Raw genomic sequence first — 27,074 nt, 5'->3', positions numbered from 1 at the left:
GATACTCTATTCAGACATTTGCATCAATTATAAAGTCGAGTTGGACAGCATCGGCCAGAGAATATGGGCGGCGCCGAAATAAACGACCCCTTCACTCCCGAATTCGCCGAGTTCGTGGCGGAGACCATGGATGAATGGAAGCTTCTTGGAACATCTATCGCGGTGGTGGATGGGGATGAAGTATTCTCTCAAGTTCGTTCGACCCGCGTCAACTTCAAAATTTCATCTTTCTAACACTTGAAAGGCATTTGGTTACGCGACATTGCCAGACATCCCCGCTACCCCAGAAACCCTTTGGTATGGAGGATCTACAACTAAAGCATTTGTCACTACAGCTTTGGCCTATCTGATCGAAAGCAAAGAGTACTCTGCCTTGTCCGATGGCTGGCAGACTAGAGTTTCGTCGATCATTCGTGAGGACTTTGTCACCCAAGATGATTGGGCAACGAACAACATCACGCTTGAGGACCTGGCAAGCCATCGCGCAGGCCTCAGCAACAACGACGCAGGTATTCGCTTACATGAGGATGGCAGACAATGGACGATCAGAGATATCGCACGGAACATTCGTAGCTCTCCTCTTGAATCTCAACCGCGAACAAGCTTCTCTTACAACAATGAGGCTTATGCTACTCTCTCTCTTGTCATCGAAACAGTCACCGGTAAATGGCTCGGTGATGTGTTGAAACAAACTATCTGGGGTCCTCTTGGTATGAACTCTACATACCTCGACTTGCAGGAAGCCGAAGACGCGCCCGAGCACTTGTCAACAGGCTACTACTGGGATCAGGCAGAGAAGTGTCATAGGTCTATTAAACAACTACCTACGGATATTCTCAGTGGTGCAGGGGCTATTATTTCCAACGTCGTTGACTATACGAAGTGGATTAAATGCCTGCTTCGTCAAGACGCTCCGTTGTCGAAACAGGTGCACAAGGACATACGCAGACCTCGTATTGTTGACAACCCAGACCCTGCCCGTGGAACAGACGTTTCTCTGTATGGGCTCTCTTGGTGGAGGACGTCAATCGATGGCCATGTTGTCTACTGGCACTCTGGATCTACAACAGCACATGGCGCTCTGATCTACTGGCTACCAGAAGTGGACTATGGTGTTGTTGTCCTAGCAAATCACCCATCTCCAGTAAGAGAGATTATTGTCCGACGACTTGTCAATGACAAACTCAAAGTCACGTTGGACAAGCGGTACGACGTCGCTAAAGAGTACGTTAAGATTACCCTGGGAAAGCGAAGCCAAGACTGACTTCAAACAGTGCTCGAGAAGCGGAGCGACAGAGACAGCAGGACGCTGAGAATGCAGTGTCGACCCTTTTTCCAAATGCTCCATCGACACCCCGCCAGCCCTCGGTTGATGTTGAAGAGCTTGCAGGCAAATACTATCATCCAGGTTACGGCGTCTTCGATTTCACTACTGCTCAGAGGGCAGACAGCTCAGGGCCAAAGGACCTTGTTGCTGATCGCACAGACGTGCTTTGGAGAAGCCGCGTATTGCTCCGTCACGTCTCTGGGGATTTCTGGGTGATGTTTAGTTCGCTTATGGATACCCCGGGGGTACCAGAGATGTTTTTTGCCACAGAGTTTAAGCTTGGGGTCGACCTTGAGGTTTTGGGTCTCACTTTGAGGTTTACCAAGAAATATTCAAGCTATGAGGTATTTCTATCTAAGGTTTAGAATAGCAGGAGATAAACGAATTAACTATACTGTTATTCAGCTTTCTCGGTGATACGACCGGTTCATGTTCTCAATGGAGCGTGACGAAACCTCAGACTGCTTCAAGTTGATATGCGGAATTTCGGACTCTCGGGGCGTTGCACTCGTGCTCTCCGTGTTTCATGCCGGAGAACGTAAGAGGCAACAAGGCTTTTCCAGGGTGGAGGCGCTCAGTCGGTCCAGCTTGCTTCCAGGGTACTTGGACGGCACACTTCGATCTGACACTGCAAACCCTGGGCGGGACAGCCCGCCCATCCGCGGCGGCCTGGCCTCTGTTGAAGAACAATGCATGCATACCATTCGCCAGATTAGTTCCGGTTGGGGTAATCCCGACTTCGTGGATGCAAAGCCCTACGTAATGAAGGCTGTTGATTAGCCAGGATACGATGCTTTGCATGAAAACCGTTGAAATCGTTTATCTCGTTTCCTAAAGTTAAATAACGAACTCTGACATCTCGGCCCGAGTAAGCTATCCGTAAAACTCACTGTGGGACACTCAAATCTTTAGTAATGCATGGGCGTTTGCAGACGCAAAGCTACAACATAGGATTTCTAAGCCTGCCCTCATACGCGCTGACAAGAGTCACTACGTGGATGAACTATCTAGAGTCCTAGCAGGGCCACAATGTTCCCAATGCCAAATTCAGATGACCCGCTCCCATAGGCCCCTGCATTCTCCGCCTTACGGCCAATGAACTCCAAGATGCATCCTGTCTCCTCCTCTTTCAGAAAGAAATGCCGAAGGCCTGTAGCGAGGTCAAAGCTCGGCTCTTCAGCGGTTGTTTCCCATCCTTTCCGCCTGACCTCGTCAAAGACAAGATCAACATTGTCGACTTGAAGAGCCATATGGTGGAGGTATGGCCCGTGGTGGCTCTCCATAAGCTTGTAAAAGACTGATTCCTGAGTGAGACCTTCGGTGAGAACCATGACGCGGCTGGCGTCGGACGGAAGACCCATAACATGCATCAGCCCGTCGTCACTTTCCGCAGTGGCACCCGCCCTGACTGTAAAGGTTCGCACTGGTGTGAAACCCAGCATGTACTCGTGGAATATCCTTGCGGCTGTTGAGCCAGGCATGATGGCTGCGTAGTGATCGATCTGACCAGTTGAACCGTCAATCAAGCTCAGCACATGCTCGGGAGAACTATCTTTAGACTTTATCTCTTCGAAGGAGATGCTTTCACTGCTGAGTACGCTACGAGCTCTTTCCAGATTGTAGACACAGAACTGGACAGAAAGTCCGATGTCAGTAGGCCCGGCGCCCTCCGGTGCTTGGTTGATGCTTAACGTTGGATCACCTGCGCCCGGCAGTTGATGCAGACTTCCATCAGGGCTAACGCTGGCGCCGTACACCTTTGTTATGGTCTCAATTGCGCGTGGGACGTTGGGGGTCGTGAGAGTCAGATGTGACATCTTCTTAATGCCCAGAAGATTGACTGCGCCAAATTGTCTACGAAAACCTGCCAGGTTCTCACAAGCAATCCACAGAGCTGTTGCATCTGCACTGCTTGCTACATTGGTGAAAAGGCTATTTACGAAAGCCCTTGAGTCATTGGCACATGCTTCAAGAGTGGGTGCTCCATAACCTTCCAACGCAAGACCACTGCAGGCTCTCATGAACAGGTTGGCTGTTCCCGAGTTGCTAACCCATTCGGGCAACATAAAAATACCTGCGGCGTCAAGCTCAGCTAGGATCTTATCCTTGGCTTCGCTCTGGCAGAAAACGTTGTTGGCGCCTGCAAGGATGAACCGAGCCCCACGAGGAACTTCAGCGAACGTGCCATCGACCAAAGCCGGAATGGTCTCTGGCCCTAAGACGTAGCGTTGGGCGCACGGTACAAAGACGTCACCATCTGAGACACCCAAAAAGTCGGCGAGATGATCCTCATCGCTGGTCCTAGCTGGGTGTAGAGAGGCGAATCAAGCTGGTTTTAGGTCAATCCCGCCTCGAGACTCCGCCGATCAAGCCCCATTGCCTGACCGCTGTCAACAACTTGGTGGCGGAGGCGTTCGATGACATCGCAGTCGATGCCTTTGTTGTCAATGTAGAATCCGTATGGGCTGTTGCTACCGTGATTTGTATCCTTGGTTGGATCGCCACCCAGACTCTCAGCTGCAGATATGGTAGTGACCGATTTCTCAGTGAGGGGCATATTGCTGATGCCAGGCATTGGGGATCCGACAGTGGACCTGATGACTTGTCGATAGTAGTGAGAAGCAAGATAGAAGAACGGTAGTTGAAATTGAGTATTGTCTTGTGTAAGGCTGTTGTGTTTCTTGATTTTTTGGTTCTTCCGTGACGGAGAGCTTCTGCCATTTATATACTTCGCATTCTCATGAGCGTTGCATTGCACATCGCTAAGGGATGGTTCACATCCGTCCTCCTCCAGCATCACAATTGTCATGGGCACAAGTATCCTCTTCGTCGTGGGTGATGCTCTTTACTCCTACTCGTGGTGTTGTCTCTTCCGTGACGAACCTCTTGCAGTTGCAGATCGCATTACGTCCTTGAAACAACCTTTTCGGCAGTTGGGTTAGCTCGGTCAAAGTCATCCTCCATGAGAGGATCATTGTGCCTAACATCCCACTCTCATCCCCATCCCCTGCAATAGAAGGCTACTTAGGACGAAGCGCAAGTGAAGTGTCCCCAACCATTCTTTTACCTCAACATCCACTCCTACTTTTACAAGGATACATTTGGTTCACAAATCGTTCTACAGCTTACAACTTTATCTTGCCTAAATCAGGAATACAAACAAGTTTTCAAAGAAAGCTCAAACCAATCCGCCATCAACGCTTCCAACTCTGCCAAAGAGAGTATCGCAAAGATCCTCAACTCTTATATTGCAGCTGGAGCCATTGCGGCCGCCTAGGAAGTTGGCCTTCTCGACCAAGTCCGAAACCAGAAGATGGTGGATATTGGCGTATTCGCAACTGACCACGATCTTCACTTCGACTCCATGGATGCCCTAGTTTCTTCACTCGCCACGGTCGAAGCCCTTGAGCGTGATGGGACTCATGCCAAGCCGGGGAGACTCTTGGAAGAAGCCTATGTAACCAAAGGCCTGTTTCATTGGCTTGCTCTTGGATCCGGAAGCCTCTTCGCTCGTACCCAGTATGCATTGCGGAACAGGAACCGGAAGGGACAATACTTCACTCGGGACTCGGCAGCTATTGCGTTGGCATGCCGTGAAGTAGACCTCCAATACATTGACCCTGTCTTTCTCGATGCCTTGGACAAATCGGTTTGTCAGTTCAACTCAGCAGTGGACCTGGGAAGCGGCAGCGGTGAGAGACTTATGCAGATTCTGGACCGGTTCCCGGGATCTACTGGTATCGGCATTGACACTGCCGGTCCAGCGAACAGATGTGCCAAGGCGGATGCGGTCCGTCGTGGGTATGACCATCGTCTTACTTTCGTGGAGGGTGATGCCCGGGACCTCAGCTACCAGGAAGAGCTTTCTCAGGTGGATCTTTTGACATCCTTTCTGATGGGTCATGACTTTTGGCCTAGGCAGAAATGCATTGCAACTCTATGGAACCTGCGCAACATCTTTCCGAACGTGCAGAGATTCTTTCTCTGCGATACCAATTAACTCAGAGACGAAACTCCAACACACCAAAGTCCATTTCCGTTTCTAGAGCAAAGTTCCTGCCGCTCTAAGCTGAGTTAGTGCTGAGGCAGGCTAAGCTGAGGTGCCTGAGTAGGCCCGTTTTTTTGGGTCGTATACCCCTGCCAGGGTCCTTAGCGGGGACTAGATCTGGGACCATATTCTTATTTTGGGCTCTGGTTAGACTTTCCTATATTAAGAAATCTAACCTTTGTGAACTAATGTTATAAGAGATCTCTATATTTAATACTATTATTATATAAACTATTACTACCCCAGTTTAGACCACTGCTTTTTCACTGATTTCACTTTATCTGTTCTCGTACGCAAGGTTGATTGGTCACGTGCCCCACCACGTGCATTCAATTGATTGAGGTCGATTTGACTTTCGCCAACTAACTTACACAAAACTCAACACAATTCCTTCACAGAACCCCGCCTTTACCCCGCGTTCATCCAACTCTTTTGCGTACGATAGGGAGGATGCAGAGTACCCATTCTGCCTCTATGATCACGTTGATGAGCCACTCTTCATACCGGGCTGAGCCCGTGAAGGCAGCAAGGAAAGCTGCCTCTTCTGCCGTTAGAGGCCAGTCGTGCCTTAGGGCTTTTTCTAGCTTCTTCAATCCAGATAGCTCTCGGTCAATCCAGGCTGGAGATATCGTGCCTCCTAGGTAACCCGGATCCGTACGACTGATCAACTCGATCAGGCTGCAATCAAAGACAACCATCCTGACTAGGCTAGACTTCCCCCTTGACGAGAAGTTCTTCCTGATGGCTGCGGCCATTGTACGCAATGCGCGGCAATCTCTTCCCGCAGCTTGCTTTAGGGCCGGTCCGATCGCATCGATGAGATTGTGGTTGGTCGTGCATTAGCCCTGATCGGGCTGCAGGCTATTGCGAAGCATCGTGACGGTGGCTATGATTGATGTCAGCAAGTGTGACCAACAGAGGAAAAGTCAGGTCCGGTAACGTACTTGTGAGTTTGCTGGTCAATCTTCTACTGGGTTAGGCTCTGACTGACCTTTGAGTGGAAGTGCGATGGATGAATCAGGCGTGTCCTTTAGGTGGGTTGAAGGAAGAAGGTTGATCCAGCTGCTGAGAGACCTGCAGCTGGTATTTGTACTGCTTGGTTAAGGCAGCAATCGCGTCATTGAGGCAGATAAACCTTATCTGATATTGACTTCTGTTATGATGGCCTGCTATAGAGGTCTCTTTGTTTACGTTACTGATAAAAAAGCTAAAAAGCTAGATGGCCTCTTACAAGGTTGAAAGCAAGGGGGAAAAAAAATATAAAAAAATAAACTATTACTTAATTATTACAACCTCAGCAGTTACGTTATATATACCCCATATCCTTTCACCAACCAGACAACGGCTCACCTATACGTAAGTGAACCTTATCTGGGCTTACCTAAGGAGTAATAAGCCTTGCCCCAAAGCTTACCCAGGACATCGTAAGCCTTTGACAAAGGCTTACCCGCCCTAAAGTAAGCCACTTCAGTATATATACACATTCTTTTAGCACTAGATAGAACAAAGCTTACTAGCTATTAATAAAACTTCTTTATATTAATAAGCCTAACATATATTACTTAATTATTAATTAACATAATACCTTGCTATTATTCAGTATAACGCCCTATAACTCTGTAAATATAACAACTAATATAGATTAGTTTACCTATTTGGAACCTAAACTGTTATATTATGCCTTTATATTTAAACTATTATATACCCTATTAATTCCCTTTATTGAATACTTACTTATAGAAAATATTAAAATATAAATTAAGTATATAAAACAGCTTGCTTTATATATATATAACAGAGTTAAATTAAGGCAGAGAACTAGATAAAAGGTTGTCTATAATTATAGCTAGTATACCTTCCCTTACTCCTTAGATACTCCGGGCGTCTCTGCTAAGCGCAAGACATACTTCTTTGCAGATGCCTTACCCGCCTCCAGATCCTTCAAAGCACCCTCGAGTCCAGCGAGCCCTCCCTTAGCAACCTCGTAAGGATGCCCCGAAAACCAGCCGTCGGCCAGGCCAAGACTAACCAGATTGTAAAGGGTAGCACCGAATTCTGCATTGCCAACCTTGAATCCCTCTTTGGCGGTCTCGTGGATATGGCCAACATTAGATCCCAGCACCGTGATTCCCTGAGTTACCTCGTCCTCTTTAGGAACGACACTCATAATCTTTCCGTTCTCTGCAGAAACGACTTTGGAAAGCATCTCCAGGCTTGCCTCATCTGACACAGTATCATAGGCATTAGAGATAACATGCTTTTCTGCGACCTTGCGAAGCTGCTCGTTGATATACTCGGCTCCCTGTCGGTAGTCGATGATGATGTCGCCCTTGCTCTTGTCAAGTAAGGTATCCACGAATGGAATACCATTTCCTGCGATGGCGATGATGGGATGAACATTCGAAAGGGTTGCAAACTTGATGGCGAAGGCTCCCACAGCTGTTGCGGCTCCGTTAACCACCAGGGGCGTTGGGACGGTGGCAGGGCTCCATGGTAGAGGCAGTTGGAGTCTCTGATAAACGCCAAGAGCAGCGGTCATGCTGGCGAGCGGTATCGTGGCGCCCTCTGTGTATGTGTCAGAAAAGAGGCATATATCATATATGCAAAAGGAAAAGGAAACTCATACCTTCAAAGGTGGTGGCATTGGGGAGATGGAATGCTGACTTAGCGGCCGCCACTGAGTACTCTGCGTAGGTACCATGAGGAGTAAACATCTGGTGGAAAGCAGCAACTCGGTCACCGGGACGGAATCCTGTGACTCCTTCGCCGACCGCCTCGACGTAGCCGGCGATATCGTCACCATGATTCGCTGGGTCTCCACCCATCAACTTGGGCATTTTCCAGTCCTTGGGGTTTGTGCCTGACACGACTGTGCGGATGAGGAGCTCACCCGGCCCAGCTGTAGGCACAGGAACGTCGCGGATCTCGACGTTGAGGTCTTTGTTGATGTATGCTTCCTTCATGATTGTTGATGGTGATGTTGTTTATTCTGCTGTTTCTGGCTGAGAGGAAAAGTTTTAGTGTAGCGACAGACATGCTTTATATACCTAGTACTGTCTGTCGGTCACGATCAAATCTACAACACCATGGACATTCGGGTTTAGGACTCAAGCCCACTGTTACTAATCAGACGCATATCTCCGCTTGTGCCAGACAAATCCAAGTGATAAGGGCCAACTCGGTGGCTTGATGTTACCCACACTGCTAATTCGCATTTCGCATAGGGCCGTCTGTTACTAGAACGGCTTGTGCAAGGGAAAGAAGCTTTCCCTCAACTGTAGGTCTAATCTAACCAATCAGAAATCTTCATAGCTCAATCCGACGAAGAAATAGAGTTTGGGAAGCTAAATCATGTGTTACAAATTACGCAAATACGTACTGAAAGCAACCTTAGCGAGGGGGTACCGTAATTTGTCTATAGAATTGCTTACTATACCATAGTGGGTCTTAAGCGTTATTGATGAAAGGCGGGGAAGTGGCGACTAATATGGCGTTCTAAAACCCCCTCTGCCAACTTACTGTTATTTCCTGAGTTAGATTTACAAGTGTACTTTTTGCCCCTACTGTACTGCATATCTGCGCAATTACAATAAGTATCGTGGAAAGTCCGCGTCTCGCTTATTAACCATATAGACATTAATTTAATTTGTAATCACATAGCGGTGCTGCGCTAGAGAAATCTTGATAGCGAAACTAACTCTATGGTTATTGACTTAGCGGTCACACCGCGGATTTCGCGGCTTTTCTGACGCAGACTTTCCAAATTCTAGTAGAGCAACCGTTCCCTGAAAGAACTTATTTATATTCTCATCCCCTCCCTCTTACATAGACGGAAAAGAAGGCCAGTCCATTTGACAATTACCTATCAACGAGAAGCATTTTCCATTTATCTAGCCAAACTCCACAAAACCAATCATAATGGCCCCAGCTACTTCAGACCACGAACTCATCCGCAATTGCATCGCACGTTACTGCATCGGTGTTGATCTCAAAGACTGGAACACCTTTTCAAACGCCTTCCTTGACAACGCCAAGGTCGACTTCCCTGGGCCTGGCGGCCCTGTTGAAGGGGTCACAGCAATCACGGCGACAGCGCAGGGCATGGTCGGGAATTTCCAAACACAACATGCTCTAGCCACGCAGCTCATCGAAATCACAGGTGAAAAAACTGCCAACGCCACTACGTATTGCACGGCTGATGTATTCGGCGTGGGCGAGGATGAAGGCAAACGTGTGACTAATTGGGGCTTGTATCAAGACAAGCTTGTTAAGGGCATTTTTGATGGGCGAGAAGATTGGAAGATCGCTGAGCGTATCGCCACTTTGGCAGCGCCTCTTAGTGGAGATTTGTCCTTGCTTTCCAAATAGTGGCTTGTTAGTGGATGTGTCGAAGGAACGGCTAGAGAGACTATTACACCGTGTTGTTATACACAGAGACTTGCACCAAGTGTAGGAATGAATGATGGACTGTGATAGATTTCTACAGACTTTCAAGATAAAGTGATAGATCCTCGAATCGAGGCGTCCACGTCAGCTTTTCGGATTCCTGGAACAGGACCAAGGCAGGTGGCATTTTCCGCGAGTAGATGCACGAGCTTGTCAAGGTCGACAGTGACCCGGGAGGCTTTTTCGATACCCTGGGTGGTCTGTTGATTGAAGTCCGACTGTAGGTCACCGGCTATAGCGCTTGAATGGATTTGGCTGTTGGCAGAACGCAGCCATTGTCTCGGCCCCGGAAGCCCGAAAACCAAATAGTCTGCCGGCTCATGGCCAGGAAACCCAGCCGATGAAGACACAGGGGCGCGTTGCTCCATAGGTATGCTCTGCTCGCTACCTGGGACAGACGGTTGATACATGGTGTCACCTGTAGTTGTTGTGCCGCTCGTGACAGTGTTGCACATATAGATTCCCCGCTCTTCCAGGTACTCCTCTACATCCATAGCCTCAAGCCATTCTCCCTGGAGGTGCGCAAAATTTGTGTCTAGTATTGTCCTTGTTTTACCTCTCACGATCTGCTGCAAGAACGGAGCTGGCATTCTGAGCACGGCTTTGGTCTCACCTTCAACAACGCGGTACATGTTCGGGAGCCGGGGAGCGGAGTGCAGCGGATACTTGAAATCACCCACGGAAGCATGAAATAGCGACAGGCCTCGCAGAGAATTGACCATCAGGAGCTCTACACCTAGCAACTGAAGAGGGAGAGCTAAGGCTGGGAATTGGCTCCTATCTACCGTGCTGTTAGATAAGATGGACACCACACGCTCGAAGCAGGCTCGAAAGAGCCTTGCTGGCACTGGAATCTGTTTGGAAATGCTTGTCTGTAGAGATATGGTCATAGCCCCGGAATCTACGGTGGCTGACTGATGTGGAGCCAGCACTCCAGGTGCCTGTTGACGAAAGCTAGTGCCTAAATCATCTGTAGCATGCGTCAAGGGTAACATCTTGTTCGTGCTAGATGCAATGGCAGCCATTTGTCCCATGGCATCGTTCAGATGGAAAAGAACATCCGGCGAGTTTCGAGCCTGCGAGGTATCGAGAATACGCCGATGGAGTGTGGAAAAGGTTGCCAATGCGTTGTCCAGAGCGCGGCTAAGCTCTTCAGCCCGGATCCTTTGGGATTCTTGAGCCTCTTGTTTCCGGGCGCGGTACGACCTCTGTGCAAGACGCATCCCTAGCTTCTTCTTCTAGAGCGAGAGGGCCGTCGTTAGCTTCTTGGTGGTTGCGAAGCAGGCGGGTCGGGTCTTCTTGTCACCCACACACTGACCTGCTGACTATTGACCACGTCTTGCCCGTCTTGGATTGGAGGACGGCCACGACGAGCCGGTTGCGAGTTATCCATTTCTGTCAACAAGACAGGTAGGATTGAGGTGTTGTCGATAAAGATGCGCTGACCAGGTAACGCGAGTGGTCATGATCGAAGGGGCTACCCCCATAGTTGATAAATCGATGCGACAAATTGCGGAGACCCTAATCTGCCTTGCCTTAGATAATCAACAGATACATCATACAACCATCTCGGGCCAGTTAAAAGTGTGGCATATGTTGACAAATTGCAGGCCGTTCGGCATAGGCTGTGAAGACAAATTGCGGGTCTGGGCTAGATTATTAATAAGGTTAGGGTTGGAACTAGCGCGGAACTCAAGGACTAGGGAGGGTCTCGGTTGGATGTGGAAATGAGTTGTATTCGGATCTGCTCTTAGGAGGGTGGGGGGGCCGTAATTTGAATAGCGGGCGTGAATCTTTATAGGCTGCTGGCTTAGAAGACAAGGGAGCTCAACAGGCATTAGCTGCTGCCCAGTACACTTATTCCACTGGTGTGCGAGGGGATAATACCCTGAGTATGCCCGATACCTGGGATACTTGGATGTCAAGGAGTTATATCCGGATTTCGATTTCATTCCATTCCGAAAATATGTGTCCGAGCTGATTGATGACACGGCTAGGTGTGCTTATGCTTGAACCGTGACTTTCATGCTCATGATGACGAGACTTGGCCCTACTTATTGGTTTGTTTATATTTTGAGTTAGCTAGCTTGGGACGTTCCCGCTCCGAGGGATCCAAGAGAGAGAAAGGTATAACAAGGTAGCCTTCAAGATGAAAACCGGAGGCCAAGGATTAATTATTATCCAACTAAAGACCTACCTTAGTTACTTATATTAATCTACTAGGTTATAGCTACCTACTTTAAACGATACTACTCTTTCTATCGGATTGAAATCCTGCCCTTATCGGTGACTGAGCGATAGAGGTATCCAGATCACCAGGAACTAGATATTCCTTTATCTATTTCTCCATGGGCATAGATAAGACGGGGTAAAAGACCCTTGTTACGGCCAGTAAACTTATTTCCATGTCGGAGAATTCCACTAACAACACAACACCCTGATCTGGAACCAACGGTCCCAATCATTATGTCAGACATTATATGTATTTGGTCTACTGATGCAGATTCGTGTATTCGTTTGTATTCACGTTTTGTTGTGTCCAAATTTTACCCCTTGAACGTTCTATCAGTACGTAATTATAGACTATCACCCCGGCACCTGTTCAATATATTCAAGTCGGCTTGAACAAGTCAAGCCATCCCCCCGGGGAAAAGAAGCAATTGCAGTGACTGGTACATGGGTTGCATTGATTGGGCAGCTATCCTTTTCAACTTTCAGTATTCACACCGGTAATCACTCGATCGGAGCCTTCGGGGGTGAGATGCTCTGATGCTGCGACTCAAGCTATCGCTTGACGTCACAGTTATTGGATCCTCGGGTCATTAGGAAGTCCGCACATAACCTATAGGCATGCATCATTCATTCTATGTACTTTGTAATTCTCCTAATGTTCCTGGAGGCTGGTGGGAAAAGCCGTATGGACGAAGTGTTACCTATTATGGATGTGTTGGCCTCGGCAATTGATAAGGTTTATACTAGCGCGAGAAGTTATCCAAAAGTTCCTTTAGTAATAGGAGCATTTTGTAATTGCGGGTCACTTACAGATCTCTTTCGGATCGCTTGACACGTTAGCATTTCTCGTTAATGGGTAGACCGTAGATGTTGAAAAGGCACGAGTATGATCCGAGTCCAATAAGTTTAACGCTTTCATTCACCAACTCAATCAACCAGTTCCCTCACAATCAGCAAACTACTCTTTCACCATGCTTGAGCTCCCTAACTACACGGCCTTAAAGACCTCACTTAAGTCGGGCGTACTCTTTGTCACTTTCCATAACCTGGAGTCGCCTACTATCAACTTGTGGGGCAGGAATACCCAAAGCGATCTTACAGACCTCGTCGGGAGACTTGAGGCTGATAATGACACCAAGGTCGTTGTTTTTAACAGCGATGTTCCGAGATTCTTTGTTGCCCACCTTGATGCCTCTATTCTTGCCGAACCTAATGGTCGTATGTCATGATAACCCTTCGATGTAATCACAAGTTCCATATTATACATAACTAACAACAGGCTTTCAGCCGATATCATCTACCCATTCGCAACCCTTCTTCATAAAATCACTACTCTTCGCCAAGTTACAATTGGCGCCATAGAAGGCAAAGCGCGGGGAGCAGGAGCCGAATTCTTGGAGGCTCTGGATATGCGGTTTGCAACTAAGACTGAAACTCTTCTTAGTCAGCCAGAAGTTGGGGTAGGCTTAACCCCAGGTGGCGGCGGTGCCCAGTTTCTCACCCATCTAATCGGCCGCGGACGCGCCATGGAGTATATCCTATCCGCTAAGGATATTACTGCGGACGAAGCTGAAAGGATCGGTTGGATTAATAAAGCATTCGAAACCTCATCAGATATGTATGCCTACATCGAAGGACTAACTTCTCGAATCCGACTGTTCCCCCTAAATTCCTTGGGCGAAGCGAAGAGACTTATCGACCGCGCTTCAGCCCCGTCCTTTGAGGACGTCAAGGCGGAGGCAGAGGCCTTCTCTAGGGTGGTAGTTGAGCCTCTTACCCAACAGGCTCAGGCAAGATCAGCTGAAGTGATCGGTAGTATCGGCCTATTGGACGCAGAGTTGAACCTGGGCGAATTGATGCCTAAATTTTACGAGTAATCCGGAATACGTAACTACCACCACCACTTCATAGCAATGAATCACATCACTTAAAGCATAGCACAAAACATCATCGCCTATACAAAATCCAATAATGAGTCCATATAAAAACTAACAACCAGATCAATTAAAAGTAGGGTCGCTCTAATAATTTACAAAGAATTACTTGAGTTTGTCGAAACTGTGGTTGGAAAGTGCGAAGATGTGCTAGAATGGCCGATATTCGAGGGCAATTTCCACCGCTCCGAAACGGAGACCTTGATATTGAGACCTGAACTGGCCCGTGAAGATCAACCAGGGTCAACCTTCTCAGTCACCTGTGATCCGGCTCGTAGATCAACACCTGGCCGTGGCATCCAAGAAGAGGAGACGCTTGCTCTCCTTGAGAAACCTTTCCTCAACGTGCACATCAAAAATCCCATTCTTGATGCGGCTGACACAAGAATCATAGCAAAAGATGTCATGGAGCATAGGTTCAAGTGGGATGCACCGTCATGTCTCGTGGTGCGTGATGCAAAGACCCCTATGTTGACGTTCGATTTTCTTTCTAATACATACTTAGCTTCTGGCATGCGCCTTAGGCTATTTGTCATCACCATACAGATCGGATTTTGTTACTGCAGACCTGATGCAAGGCTCCAACGCGCCTTGTAGTAGTATTGACGATGCGGACGACTATTCTACTGCCGAGAGCTATTATGTTGCCGCCCAGAAGCGCATTGGCCTCTTGGGATGCTCCATCTTGACGAAGATGACCATCCCCTGTGACGGTGGACATTGGCTCCTCCTCGCGAATGTCCCTTTGTGGAGTGTTATGAAGATATATAAATTGAGACATTTTCACTGCTCCCCGAAACCAGCCTATCCATAATTCATGAATGAACTGAATGTAGAGTTTATCTAAAACGTGTGTAGAGTATGCGGACTGAAGTGAAAACAATGGTATAAGAACACTATCCATAATTCCTCAACAGCCATGTCGACTCGTCTTCTGGCAGAAGACACGGAAATTGACTGTGCCCTGGTCTGAACTGGGAAAGGTTAAGACCAGAATAGTACTCTCTAAGTCGTTCTTGAGAGAAATACTTCTTCCTCGCTGCAGAAATAAATCGTGATGGCTTCAATATAATGCTTATATGATGATTAAAGAAACAGTCAACCTAATTCTTACCGAGATAAGGCGCGCGGCCATTTAATTAAGCAAGGCACTATAAATAGTCATAGATTTCCTACTTCATGAGCAGTTGTAAATACTTTTCTCTTATAAAAATAAGGTCAACGAGTTCCTTTTCTGGTATAATAGTCAGCGAAAGGAACTTTTAATATTGTATTTTTGTCGCTTATGCGCCTGCGATCCGATCTCTCATTGTCAAGCGAGGAAGAGCCTCTAACTTAGCTGCGCCGTAATAGTAGACGAAGATGCGTTAGAAAATACCCGCAAAATCCTCATCTCACGATATGATATTTGCGCTAATATTTTGGAAGTTTGGATTTATTTGAAGCAAAAATGCGGTGTTGAGATACGTTAGAGTCTGGTTGCATTTCTCTACATGCTAATAAGCCTACGCATCGACAATCCGCACGATGACCTTTCCAATATGCTTCTGATCCCATAAATACTCATAGGCCTCTCGAGCATGTTCCAGTTTAAAGAGCGTCTTATCCAAGACGGGATGAATATCATTTTCCTCAATAGCACGGTTCATTTCCTCAAACTGGCGCCTTGACCCAACAGTCACCCCGCGCACAGTGCAGAGGCCGAGGATCGTGTCAAGAAATGTTGGTGACTGACTCATTCCTTCCCCCGAGGCAAACGAGGCAACCGAGCCTACCATCGAGATGACGCCCATGGTCTTCAAGGCAGTGAGCGCCTACCAATCAGGCGAGTAGATCAGCTTCTGCTTTACAAGCACAGCATTGTACGGATTGGACAGAGGACATACCTGTCTGGCTGATGCTGGCCCGCCAACCTCGACTACGAGGTCGACTCCGGATTTGTTGGGCGTCAAGCTCTTGGCGAGCGCTCCCCAGTTTGGATTCTTTATGTAGTTGAGCACGTGGTCCGCACCAAGCTCCTTGAGACGTTGAGCCTTCTCATCCGACGACGTCGTCGCAATGACTCTGGCTCCCGCAGCTTTGGCAAACTTGGACAGCATTAGCTCCAAGACTCATGTTAAGATGCGATGGTTAATTACCATGATAGCAAAGGTGCTGACACCGCCTGTACCCTCGGTAAGAACCGTGTCTCCGGGTCTCAGCACCCGGCCTTCATCAGGAAAGAGAGCACTCCAGGCCGTCAGTGCAGCGCACGGTAGTGACGCTGCCTCCGCCAAACTCAAATTTATCGGGGCACGGACAAGACCCTGCTCTGGGAACGCTCCATACTCTCGAAGCGTGCCATCGAGAGAACCGCCTAGAGAACTATGGAGATAGCTGGCGTCGAAGGGCCCCGCGAGGTGATCCTGGTGAAACGATCCCACGACTCGATCGCCGACTTGGAAGCGACTCACGTGAGATCCAACGGCAGCAACGACGCCAGCTCCATCGGCCACTGGTACTGTGCCATCCTTGGCTGGAAAAGGGTATTGGCCCTGGGGATGTTGTTAGCCGGAGGAACCCAAAAGCCACCCAGAGGCGTGCGTGACCGGAATGCAAGGTTGAGTCACGGCTGCTAGAACTGCAAAGTTAGAGCGTACCTTGGCAATTATCAAGTCGCGGAAGTTGAGCGACGCAGCGTGGACTAGTGGACTTCAATCAGCCATGCCAGAGATAGAGGGGCAAAACTTGCTGCTCATACAGCGAACTAAGACCTCCCTATCGCCGATGGACGGAACAGGAGCGTCAGGCTGGAACTCGAGGGAGCCGAAACCGTTATTGCCGCCAAGTACCCACTGTTTCTGTGTCTGGGGGGCCATTGTGTCTTAATGGATAAAGGGTGAGGGTTTACGGATATGTGCTGGACGATTGTCGGCTTGGTGAAAATTGAAAAAACAGAACTGCTAGATGATCAAGTTCAAGGTCGGGGGCTGTATTAAAATACTTAAACTGCCTATTTTACGTCCTTGGCGCGAGGTATTATATTATCAGAATTTATATTAATAATAACTATCCACCACCAGCCATAAAGACAAAACGTTATGAAGATGTTCTGCTGGGCTGCCGAATAAACTACATTTCCCAGCAATTCTGCCCACATGGGTCAAAGTCGACGGACTTGTAAACAGCCCGAGAAGTCGTCCATGTATCCGTAATTAGACCCGCAATTTGCCTGCTTTGTCTGCTGCTGCAAATCCCATCCAGCTTACGGATAGTGATAGTCAAATAGTCCATCAGCATTGCCCCACAATTTGTCTTGTGGACAAACTCACACAGATTTATAAGCATTCGAAGTGGAACCATGGATACCGCCTTTCTAACCATTCACCATCGATCGCTGGTGCTTACCTCTCGCTGGGGCAATCATTCGTTGATCTAGGCTTGGCCAGGAGGAAATGAGCAAAACAAGACAAATGATGGCTTCTCAACGGACTCAACCGGCCCGACGTGGCCAGCCTCCGATCCGATGCAAGCGGGAGGGGGGCAGGGGATGAGGTCTAACCCCAGGTGTGTGAAGGAAATTTGCTTTACCTGGCCTATATAGGCTAAACCCTCCAAGATCGTCGGACATGGATGCGACTGTGGCTTTCCAGAGCATATCGAGCCCGGAAAATAGGGGGTGCTGAACTCAGAACTTGGAGAGGGTCCGGACTGAGCAGCTTAGCAAGTCTCTGGACGACGCGTTGGCGACCTTTGCCAGACTTCACGAGCACGTACTTTACTCGTCTCGCGTGCAGGGCTCATTAGATGTTCCTGTTCATCTGAATGATGATGTTGTGCTGGGATATGAAATGTACTGGGGCACCATGTACAGTACTGTACTACACCAAACTTTGGTCTGTGACACCATGTACTTACTTATTTCTTGATAGTGTTGGTGGACTAGGTGGTTGCACCTGAGTCAAATTACATAGCGTTACGGAGTTATCAGCCGATAATTGGCACTACAGTATTACTACCCGATTATTTCGATTGGGTATATCTAGACACTAGAGCTACATTGGCTACGTCAGAGTGAACTACTGGTTCAGCAGATGCCGTAGACGTGACCTCATGGCTTGAAGGAGACTTCTCTCTCGGCTTCCATCCGACTGTAGTGACTAGATCTCGGGTAACAGTTCTATGATAAAAGCCTTTTTACGATGATCTTTGTTCTTTTGGTTTGCAAGATATTATCCACTGTTTTCATGAGCGTATCTACTTCCCACCCGATCCTCAATTCCATAAAACGATGGCTTCAATGACGCAGAATGGGGTAACTTCTTTCCATGGCACCACATATACCAACGGCGTTGTGTCGGCAACGCTCCTGGCGCCCAATCTTGAGTTGAGCTTCTGGGGCGGAGTCAACCCTAAAACGGGTGAAGTCATCGATCGATTCCATCTACTAAGTGGACGCCTTTTAAAAGATACTATCTTGGCTATCACCGGTGGGAGGGGATCGTGCGGTGGTAGTGTGATCATGATGGAATTGATCCTCAATGGGCTTGGTCCTAAAGCTCTGATTTTCAAGCGACGAGAAGAGATCATTACACTTGGGGTTATTGTTGCTGAAGAATTCTTTGGCAAGACAGCTCCGGTAATTGCATTGAGGCCAGAGGACTTCCGCCAAGTCCTAGGTTGGAATGGCACTGCTGTTTATATTCATGGAGACAAAGTCTCAGATAGTCCTTTACAATTAAACCCTCCAGAGCTTAACCGCGCTATTTTCGATATCAGCAGCCTTGAAGTTCAACTCTCCGACTTCGACAAGGCTACCATCGAGGGTGCCAACGGAGAGGCCACGAGGATTTCCATAAAGGTTCTAGCTCGGGTGACTGACATTATGGGCGCCCAGGAGATGATGTATGTGAGCCAAGCCCATGTTGATGGTGCCTGGTACGGCCCAGGAAGCGTCGCCTTTGCCAAGAGACTTCGGGATTGGGGTGGAAGGTTTCGCATTCCTTCCACTATTAAGTCTCTTAATATTGACCAGCGCCGCTGGAGAACTCTGGGGATCGATACAGAGCTTGGCTCAACTTGTGATGAGTTGACACATGCCTTCCTCGATATGGATGGCAAGGTGTCGTTCACATGTGGCCCCTATCTACTCGAGACCGCTCCCAAGCTAGGGGACTCTATCGCTTGGGGAGAGTCCAATGCTGTCATCTATGCAACAGTTGAAACTCACGACTGCCCAAATCTAGGTTACATAGACCAGATCAAGTCACTTGAAACATGCTTTGAGCTGACTTAGCAAGATTTCATTTGCTCGTATACGAAGTCTGCCGCGATTTACAGGCCATACGCTATCCATCGGTTGAAACTTGCATTGAAGCCCAAATTTCGGCAGGGCTTCATTGTAGTATTGCAAAGAGGCCGCAAGGCAATGCTCATTATAGGTTGCCGCTGAGCCGATGTTCTTTTCAGGTTGAATGGCTGTGTACGTGAGGTATTCGTCGCTATACCGACGAAAGCTTACTTGCACTCGACGTCCTTGGCTAAACATTCAGCTGTTGAGAATACAACATCATAAGTTCGAGAATCTGCATCAGTGTCTTCACTAGAATTTCATCTTTATGAAGTAAATGAGGGAAGAGCAAATAAGTTTACGTTTGCCTTGTCTAGGATGACAGCAGGCTGCCAGCATCAGGGTCTTGTAAAGTTAAGCTCTTAGTATTAAGGTCTAGTATAGTCCTATTTCCTTACCACTACCTAGGCTAAGTAGACCAAGAAAACTCAACAAGTACAGGATTGTGATCCGAAAGAATGTTCCCATCGGGCTGAACGAAAACCTTAGGAACATAGTTAAAGCTCTTTGCAGTGAGCTTCACGGAGCTACCCGAGCGATAGCTATATTCTCATTAGTATATTGCAAGGCATTGGAGCATCAGCAAGAATGGCGACTTACAAAACCTTGTCAACAATCTCGCACGTGTTGTCAGCTGCAGGGACCTTGCATGGGTTTGCAGTTGCTCCGGCCGTGGGAAACTTGCCTCCCTGAATGAGCTGAACCCAAGAGTCGCTGAAGCCGGCATCGGTGAGTTTGTTGATGCTTCGGCCTGCGTTGGTCCATCTGTCGTTGGTGTCACCAGCCACGATTACGGCTCTTCCCTGGGAGTTGGCATTGATGTAGGCCAGGATCTGATCGATACCTGCAGAGCGAGCGTCGACATCACCTTGGTCAGATCTAAAGAGACTGGGTTAGAGAATGTCTGGTATGCTTCAATCAATCGACGTACCCCGCATCGGCATGAAGGTTGTAAAGATCAACCTCAATGTTCTGAATCTTCATGCGCATGAAGCTGAAACCCTTGGGTGTCAAACAATCGCCAGAGTTCAGGTTGCACTTGTTCCACTTCTTGCGAACAAGACCAGTCCAGTCATAGTTGGCAACAGTGTTGAGGCCATCACCGAATGGAACACCTCCAGAGGTAGGAGTACGGTAAGGATGGTTGTCAGTCGCATAGATGTAGGCATGATAGTTGAAGTCCTCCTGCCTGTGGACAATATCATATTTCTGGGTGGCAAGAACGGTGCCAATGAGGTTGGCGTTAGTTGCCTTATCACCAGGAACTTCGTTGTTGTTGATGATGGCAGGAAGTCCAGCAACATTGTATGTAAGGAAGTTGAAGTTTCCAGTGGCCTGTCCCATGGAAAGACCACCAAGAGTGAGGGCGGCGGCAAGGAGCCGGCTGGACATAGTGCGAATTGACATGTTTTCTTGTCTTGTTGGTGACCAAGGCTGAAGCTACGATAATGGCTCGAACTCACCGTCAATTTATGGGGGGAGCGACATAAAGAGGAGAACACCACGTCCAAGCTTCATGAGCCGATCTGTAATGTTGCATCGTGATCTGCATAATACCTTCCTGTCAGGGGTCCAAAGCCGGAGCTCGTGAAGTGATATCGCGGGCTCAAACTACGAAAGCGATTGTTGTCCGAAAAGCAGCTTCTTCTTTCCAACTTCATAAACCGCGGCATATAGAAACCATCACATTTACACACTACGTCAGTGAGGCACGTAGATTGATTCCTTTGTTTTACTGGTCTACTATCGTTCTTATTGCGTTTCCGAATTGGGCAATTCGCCCGTCTTTACCGAGGTTTTGACTTTTCCACCAATGCGTTGATGGATACCAAGCTTCTTAGCATTATGCGACCGAATAAGTCATTCCCCAGAGAACACGTGCTGTACTATCCCCTGCTAGGCCCGTTCTTTATCGCGGCGCAGTTGATAGATCTCAATTGTTTGGTGAGCGGAAAGGCGGAAATAGAAAGTTTGGATGACATTCAGTCTATACAGAATTGGACTTTAATTTCCGGGTCGAGCAAGGGATGTCGTAGTTCTATATATTTCTCCTCGATGATGAACGTTGAACTTTCCTCTTTTTCTGTCTATCCGTGCACTCATTCGCCAAGACCTTGATCCATTAACGAAGGCATTATGAGAGCCCCGATTGTTGCTGTTGCCTTGCTAGGCTCATCATGCTCAGCCCGTAATGCTGGAGCCGGCGCTTCGCTTGATCCCGTCCAAGCCGTTCTATTGCCTGATGGGGCTTCAGCAAAGAACCCTCTGGCTCATGTTGGAGCCAACGGCCCATGGCACATTGGTACGTGGTGTCTGACCGGAGTTCAGAGTTAATTTCTAACAAATCCAGGCGAGGACTTGACCGGAATCTCTTCAGCGGTTCCAGAAGGATGCCAGGTTGACCAAGCCGCCTATGTATCTCGTCACGGATCCCGCTATCCTGACCAGGGAGCTCACAATGGATGGCTTGAGATGGCTCGTCGTGTAAGAAGTATTCGAGAGTTTCGAGCTTGGAGAAAAACTAACCAATAACTTAGTTCCGAGAGTCTAAGTACACTGCAACTGGACCTTTGTCTTTCATTCATACTTGGGAAAGCCCTCTCACCAACCCTGAGATCCAGATCGCTCAGCTGAGCAAGACTGGATACAAGGAGCTGTTTGATATGGGCTATACCATTAGAAACAGGTGAGAAACTAGGATGTGCAGTCTGTAATATTTTAGCTAACCCAATCAGATACCCTGATCTGTACCGCGAGGGCGAAGACTTTATTGTATGGGCCAACAACTACACTCGAGTTCTCCAGACCGCGCAGCTCTTCCTTCACGGGTTTCTGGGAACCAACTCTTCGCTGGGTACGGTTGTGTCCGTGACCGGCAAAGGCGTGCCTTCTCACCTTGGCGATACCCTTGCTCCGTCTGACATGTGTCCTACCTTTGTCGATGATAGCAGCAAGCAGCAGGACGAGTGGCGCCAGCGATGGCTTCCAGGCTTCAAGAAGCGCTTGTCCAAGTACATCAAGGGAGATCTTCAGCTTGACGATTCAACATGGAATGATTTCCCCTACATCTGTGGTTTTGAGTCGCAAATCACAGGCAAGCTTTCGCCATTCTGCGACACCTTCACCCAGAAGGAGCTGGAAGCATATGAGTATCAGCAAGATCTCAGATACTACTACGGTGTTGGACCCGCCACCAAGGTCGCTTCAAAGATGATGGTGCCTTTCCTTGAATCTCTCATCGAGCGTTTCGTTGCTGGTCCTGATACCACGGGTAAGGACTTTGATGGAAAGCCTTTCAAGCTCCCCAAGATTCTTATGAGCTTCTTGAATGACGGCCAGTTGAACGAGCTGGCTGTTGCTACTGGGGTCTTTGATAAGCAGGCTCCTCTGCCTCTGGATCATATTCCTAAGGACCGTATTTGGCGCAGCTCCAACATCTCCCCCATGAGAGGTACCATCGCCTTTGAGCGTCTCAGCTGTGGTTCTAAGAAGGGTTACGGCTCGAAGAAGTTCGTTCGAATTCTGGTCAATGATGTCGTGTACCCAGTACCTTCTTGCCAGGACGGACCTGGCAAGTCATGCTCTCTGTCGAAGTACTCCAAGTTCACGAAGGACAGACTCAGGAAGAACGGTAACTTTGCCAAGCTTTGTAATGCGACGGACCCTGCCACTCCTACCAAGGTTCTCGGTGCTAGCTTCTTCACGAACTTGGCGCAATCGCACTTGCAGCCTGTTAAGCCGTAAAGCGGGCATGATATAAGGGAGGATTGAGATGATAGACGGGATCAGGCAATGGTCGCACTTACGAGGAGGACTTTTTAATAATATGTTAATTAAACTTTCTTCATTTGGTCTCCAAATTCTTCCCCTTCGTAACAGCTCGATTTGTATCTGAGGTGAAAGCTCAAGAAGACAGCGGATTTGACTGTACCATCGCTCGAATGGCGACGATAGCCCTGACATCATGAGTCATTCAGTCCCAGGCGACCGACCAGCAATCACCAATTTTATATAGATTTGCTGCAAACTGAAAAAAAGAACAGTGGCTTTGGGGTGTTTAAACCATTTATCTACGGTCCAATACAGCCTTGGCCTCCCGGAGTTCATCTTCAGTAGGCATGTTGACGACCATAAGATACAAAACATCCTGTGCAAAGTTAGCTGTGCATCATTAAATCACTGGAAAGCACTGGATATTGTTACCTTGTTGAAAAGAAATTCCCTTGCTGCCTTGACCGGTTTGTAAGGCAGCGGCAACCCGGGCTGCCTGTCAGTTCGTCTTCCACTGGTTCGTCCTTGGTCATGGCCTTCTGGTGCTTGGCCCCTGAAGCCTCGGCGAAGCTTTGTGGGGTCGACATATCCGCCAGTGAGTAGGGAGATCAACGAACCATTGTTGGAAGGGTGGCTCGGATCAGCGTATCGTGAGGTGAACTTTGGAGCTTCTTGCTGGTTGGCCAAGAGGTTATCCGGTCTGTTGAGCGCCTGTCGTCGAGTTAAGTCCATATCCCCATCAGCTTTCAACTTGAATGGCTTACAAATTGAGCCTGGGCCCTCTTGTCATAGTACTCCTGGATATATGTTCTCTTCTCGCCCAGGCTTTGCTTCAGACCTCTCGATTCCTCGCTATCAGTCTCAGCAAGGACATCGAGCGTCGGAAAGATGAGAGGGGCAGCCTCGGGTAGAGCAAAATCACCGTAGGTCTTTCCGCTGGAGGTTTTAAACTTATTAGTGAATCCAGAGTCATATGATCCAATCGAAGAAGCGACCGTTGATGTCAGGTCAACAACCTCGTGAGACCTTCCGGAATCGGGTCGCCAAGTCATGATCAGACAGCATAGACCCTTGGGATAAAAGTACTGCTCGTTCATCTGGGAGATGAACTTGTTTGACCTGTTCAGCTTGTAAGTTCGTGCTTCAGATGGCGCAAGGCCTTGCCAATAAATGTTACCTCTGTCTGCTCTGGACATCCTTCGCAACTTCGATGGTCTTGTACACTGCAGCACTAATGGCAATGCTTGGCGCAATTGGTACAAAGAAACCACCAATCTCTGCGAAATTGATGACCTCGATCCACGGCGAGGCTCTAGTAGACTCGTCAAACTTGTCTAGGAAGTCCAGCCAAGCCGCCTGGTCGATGCCAACTGCCTCAAGCATTGGGGCATATCCACGAACAAAACCGCGAGCTCGGTCTTTTGGCCTCCGCTGTGCAAGGATAACAGGCAGTTCTAGTTGAGAACTGGTTCGACCAGTAGAAGAGCCATGAACACTCAAAAAAGTGGCCACAAGATCCTTGTCCTTTTGCGTCTGTTGAGCGGGGTCGGTACCGCCTTGGGGACTTGAAAGTAGCTCGGATTGTGTTTCGTCGAGCTCCCATTGTCTTTCAGTCAAATCCTCATGGTGACTTGGCTGAGGCTCATAGTCCGGTGGCAGCTCGTCGCTGGCAGCAATGCCGCTCGATTGAGGCTGCTGACTTGACTCTGACGATGCGGCGTTTTTCTCAGCGGTTCTCTTCTCTTTGTAAGAGCTGACGCTCTCTGACACGAGCCCAATACCACCTGCTACGCCACGGACAGCTGACCCTATCAAACCCCCACCTCGACCGCCGCGCTGGAATAAACTACCTCGACCGCGTCCGCTGTTTGACATGATGAAAATGAAGCAAAATGTTTGAGTTGACGATCAAAATATTTGAGGGGATTGAGGTCTGTTTTCACTGCCATGTCGAGTGCTTATTAGTGGAGGCCGCCATCAGCCCTGAAAGACGGGTATGCGGCACCATGACGTCTATGAATGGCCGAGAACGAGACCTCTAGCGGGGGTGCTTGGTTTAGTTTGGGCTAGAAAGTAAGATTATGAGGCAAGGTTAATATTTAGCGTCCATGCGTGTCACTACACCAGCCTTCAACCAGGAATGGACCGTGTTTAGTGCTGACAATACGAAAACAAACGAGAAATAGATCGGCAAAGGGTAGGCACATCGCATTTGAAGGAGACGACCTCCACCGTTGGCGACACCAACACAAGATAGACAGCCTAATCTCTAGGCTTCACCTTCACTGGCAGTCGCGAGATCCAATTCTTGACTACAGGTGTAAACCCCTCGTAATACGGCATGATATCATCATCAGATATACCTGCCTCTGGTGCGATGCTCATCTCGTACCTTCGGAAAAGGCTAGCGATGACAAGACGAGTCTCGATCCATGCTAACTCAATTCCTAGACAAACTCGAGTTCCTTTGCTGAAAGTCACCAGGTATCTGTCAAGATCCGCACCTCCATTGAGCCATCTTTCGGGTTTGAATACAGCAGCATCAGAACCCCAGATTGCCTCGTCCGAAAGAACATCCGGAATGGACATGCTGATTATTGTGCCCGGAGGTATTTCCCAATCACCATAATGTTCAATGCCGTTAGGATTGACGCGACTCAGCTGGCAAAGCGCACCAGGCGAAACGCGAAACGTCTCCTTGAGCACAGCAGTAAGGTATGGTAGCTTTTCCAAAGTCGCGGTCTCAGGTGGCTCACCAGGGTGCTTCCAGACCTCTTTGAGTTCATAGTAAAGGCGCTGCTCAATTTCTGGTTTCTGGAGTAATTGGTATGCCGCCATAGTCAACACGAAGCCAACCGTGTCCCAACCTCCACTCCAGATAGCCACTGCTTGTTGAGCAAGAGGGCCTTTTTCCTTTTCTTCCTTGGGTAGAGAGCTGCCCAGAAAGTCATCAAACACCGTAGGTTGGGTGTTACCTTCAAACTTGCGATTCGGGTCGTTATGCCGAGCCACCACTTTTTGCACCAACTTCTGAGCGAGCTATGATCACGTCAGACTGAGTATACTTCAAAGTGTCACAATACGTACCAAGAAATAATCAAGAAATGCAGAACCTGGGTCGTTAAATCCCATAGCTCTCAAGATCAACTGACGAAAGAGAGATACAAAAAGAGGTATCTCTTTTGGTATGAATCGACCCAGATGTGAGAACCCAAACAGCCGGTCCATCCTCTTATCGTAAAGGTTCTTGGTTGTCTGAACATCTTGCAGAAACCCATATTCTTGGCCGAAAAGATATTTGGTTATGATTTCTGCTGGAACAGCCCGAAACAAGAAGCTTGTAAGAGGTTAGCGACTCTTCTGTGTAGATTGGGATAAACATACGCCAAGTCAACAGGGCTTTCATTCTTACTGTTATCCTCAATCCAAGTGCATCCTTTTTGGATTTCTTCGTTGATTTGGTCCTGTATTTTGGAAAGCTTTGTTCGAGAAAAGGCATTTCCAAATGCAGCACGTTTCTTGACATAAGTCTTGTAGTCCTCAACACCAAACAGGGCGTGATTGATCCCGAATTCCTTAGCCGCCATAGCCTCTTTGTTCAAACGACGAAATCCGAAGATTGTATCGAAGTACTCAGAGTCTTCGATATGAATTTCATTTGGTCCAATGCGAACAATAGGTCCTGGATGCTTATCAGAGAGTGCGTGGAAATGGAGAGAGTTCCATACCGTAGCGCCTATGAAGGTCAGGTAATTTAGCCCAGAGCCGGCCATGTTGATATGAGTCCCAGTAGAATTCATACAATCTCGAAGCGGCACAGATCTTTGGACCTGGGAACTTGGACAGAGGGTGGAAGAAGAGACGTTGTATATATGTAATTAATTTGAAAGAAAGAAAGAAAATAACCGCATATTCGAACAGTTTGGTCTTGTCAACAGATGATCCGATATCAGAAATATGAAGCATGGTCAATGAAACAGCAAGTTC

The 27,074-nt window shown here is 48.2% G+C and overlaps 14 protein-coding genes across 14 annotated transcripts; 6 read left to right on the top strand and 8 right to left on the bottom strand.

Moving 5' to 3' along the window:
* Positions 1-63: 63 nt before the first annotated feature.
* BKA55DRAFT_522261 (beta-lactamase/transpeptidase-like protein) lies at positions 64-1,692 on the top strand (the record flags this gene model as incomplete). Its single annotated transcript, XM_046188564.1, has 3 exons — positions 64-192; positions 245-1,224; positions 1,275-1,692. The coding sequence occupies 3 exons, from the start codon at positions 64-66 to the stop codon at positions 1,690-1,692; spliced, it is 1,527 nt and encodes a 508-aa protein (XP_046044740.1).
* A 642-nt stretch (positions 1,693-2,334) lies between these two features.
* Positions 2,335-3,902, bottom strand: BKA55DRAFT_695154 (uncharacterized protein; the record flags this gene model as incomplete). The annotated part of the gene is made up of 2 exons (XM_046200127.1): positions 2,335-3,632; positions 3,713-3,902. The coding sequence occupies 2 exons, from the start codon at positions 3,900-3,902 to the stop codon at positions 2,335-2,337; spliced, it is 1,488 nt and encodes a 495-aa protein (XP_046044739.1).
* Positions 3,903-4,640: 738 nt separating this feature from the next.
* On the top strand, positions 4,641-5,327 carry BKA55DRAFT_708902 (uncharacterized protein; the record flags this gene model as incomplete). The annotated part of the gene is made up of 1 exon (XM_046200749.1): positions 4,641-5,327. The coding sequence occupies one exon, from the start codon at positions 4,641-4,643 to the stop codon at positions 5,325-5,327; it is 687 nt and encodes a 228-aa protein (XP_046044738.1).
* Positions 5,328-5,794: 467 nt separating this feature from the next.
* On the bottom strand, positions 5,795-6,130 carry BKA55DRAFT_544158 (uncharacterized protein; the record flags this gene model as incomplete). The annotated part of the gene is made up of 1 exon (XM_046190670.1): positions 5,795-6,130. The coding sequence occupies one exon, from the start codon at positions 6,128-6,130 to the stop codon at positions 5,795-5,797; it is 336 nt and encodes a 111-aa protein (XP_046044737.1).
* A 1,106-nt stretch (positions 6,131-7,236) lies between these two features.
* On the bottom strand, positions 7,237-8,338 carry BKA55DRAFT_522482 (chaperonin 10-like protein; the record flags this gene model as incomplete). Its single annotated transcript, XM_046188585.1, has 2 exons — positions 7,237-7,940; positions 8,002-8,338. 2 exons carry the CDS (start codon positions 8,336-8,338, stop codon positions 7,237-7,239), a joined length of 1,041 nt encoding a protein of 346 aa, XP_046044736.1.
* Positions 8,339-9,293: 955 nt separating this feature from the next.
* BKA55DRAFT_695151 (SnoaL-like domain-containing protein) lies at positions 9,294-9,743 on the top strand (the record flags this gene model as incomplete). Its single annotated transcript, XM_046200126.1, has 1 exon — positions 9,294-9,743. One exon carries the CDS (start codon positions 9,294-9,296, stop codon positions 9,741-9,743), a length of 450 nt encoding a protein of 149 aa, XP_046044735.1.
* Positions 9,744-9,856: 113 nt separating this feature from the next.
* Positions 9,857-11,406, bottom strand: BKA55DRAFT_679700 (uncharacterized protein). The gene is made up of 2 exons (XM_046198183.1): positions 11,140-11,406; positions 9,857-11,059 (listed from the first exon to the last, which is right to left on the bottom strand). The coding sequence occupies exons 1-2, from the start codon at positions 11,212-11,214 to the stop codon at positions 9,866-9,868; spliced, it is 1,269 nt and encodes a 422-aa protein (XP_046044734.1). The 5' UTR covers positions 11,215-11,406; the 3' UTR covers positions 9,857-9,865.
* Positions 11,407-13,024: 1,618 nt separating this feature from the next.
* On the top strand, positions 13,025-13,930 carry BKA55DRAFT_708901 (enoyl-CoA hydratase/isomerase family protein; the record flags this gene model as incomplete). The annotated part of the gene is made up of 2 exons (XM_046200748.1): positions 13,025-13,271; positions 13,341-13,930. The coding sequence occupies 2 exons, from the start codon at positions 13,025-13,027 to the stop codon at positions 13,928-13,930; spliced, it is 837 nt and encodes a 278-aa protein (XP_046044733.1).
* Positions 13,931-15,492: 1,562 nt separating this feature from the next.
* Positions 15,493-16,845, bottom strand: BKA55DRAFT_597926 (uncharacterized protein; the record flags this gene model as incomplete). The annotated part of the gene is made up of 5 exons (XM_046196143.1): positions 15,493-15,801; positions 15,874-16,074; positions 16,126-16,521; positions 16,627-16,670; positions 16,728-16,845. The coding sequence occupies 5 exons, from the start codon at positions 16,843-16,845 to the stop codon at positions 15,493-15,495; spliced, it is 1,068 nt and encodes a 355-aa protein (XP_046044732.1).
* A 1,412-nt stretch (positions 16,846-18,257) lies between these two features.
* Positions 18,258-19,262, top strand: BKA55DRAFT_544153 (uncharacterized protein; the record flags this gene model as incomplete). The annotated part of the gene is made up of 1 exon (XM_046190669.1): positions 18,258-19,262. One exon carries the CDS (start codon positions 18,258-18,260, stop codon positions 19,260-19,262), a length of 1,005 nt encoding a protein of 334 aa, XP_046044731.1.
* A 437-nt stretch (positions 19,263-19,699) lies between these two features.
* On the bottom strand, positions 19,700-20,761 carry BKA55DRAFT_579727 (Endonuclease/exonuclease/phosphatase). The gene is made up of 3 exons (XM_046193900.1): positions 20,248-20,761; positions 19,917-20,195; positions 19,700-19,858 (listed from the first exon to the last, which is right to left on the bottom strand). Exons 1-3 carry the CDS (start codon positions 20,721-20,723, stop codon positions 19,726-19,728), a joined length of 888 nt encoding a protein of 295 aa, XP_046044730.1. The 5' UTR covers positions 20,724-20,761; the 3' UTR covers positions 19,700-19,725.
* A 691-nt stretch (positions 20,762-21,452) lies between these two features.
* Positions 21,453-23,060, top strand: BKA55DRAFT_522395 (histidine phosphatase superfamily; the record flags this gene model as incomplete). Its single annotated transcript, XM_046188576.1, has 4 exons — positions 21,453-21,618; positions 21,667-21,800; positions 21,854-22,002; positions 22,052-23,060. 4 exons carry the CDS (start codon positions 21,453-21,455, stop codon positions 23,058-23,060), a joined length of 1,458 nt encoding a protein of 485 aa, XP_046044729.1.
* Positions 23,061-23,382: 322 nt separating this feature from the next.
* On the bottom strand, positions 23,383-24,962 carry BKA55DRAFT_695144 (uncharacterized protein; the record flags this gene model as incomplete). The annotated part of the gene is made up of 4 exons (XM_046200125.1): positions 23,383-23,463; positions 23,520-23,798; positions 23,852-24,206; positions 24,265-24,962. 4 exons carry the CDS (start codon positions 24,960-24,962, stop codon positions 23,383-23,385), a joined length of 1,413 nt encoding a protein of 470 aa, XP_046044728.1.
* Positions 24,963-25,349: 387 nt separating this feature from the next.
* On the bottom strand, positions 25,350-26,860 carry BKA55DRAFT_695143 (cytochrome P450; the record flags this gene model as incomplete). The annotated part of the gene is made up of 3 exons (XM_046200124.1): positions 25,350-26,126; positions 26,175-26,424; positions 26,472-26,860. 3 exons carry the CDS (start codon positions 26,858-26,860, stop codon positions 25,350-25,352), a joined length of 1,416 nt encoding a protein of 471 aa, XP_046044727.1.
* Positions 26,861-27,074: the final 214 nt, after the last annotated feature.

Source organism: Fusarium redolens, assembly GCF_020744475.1.
Source record: "Fusarium redolens strain MPI-CAGE-AT-0023 chromosome Unknown BKA55scaffold_17, whole genome shotgun sequence".
In the NCBI taxonomy this organism is placed as follows: domain Eukaryota; kingdom Fungi; phylum Ascomycota; class Sordariomycetes; order Hypocreales; family Nectriaceae; genus Fusarium; species Fusarium redolens.
This window is presented reverse-complemented; position numbering and strand designations above follow the sequence as displayed.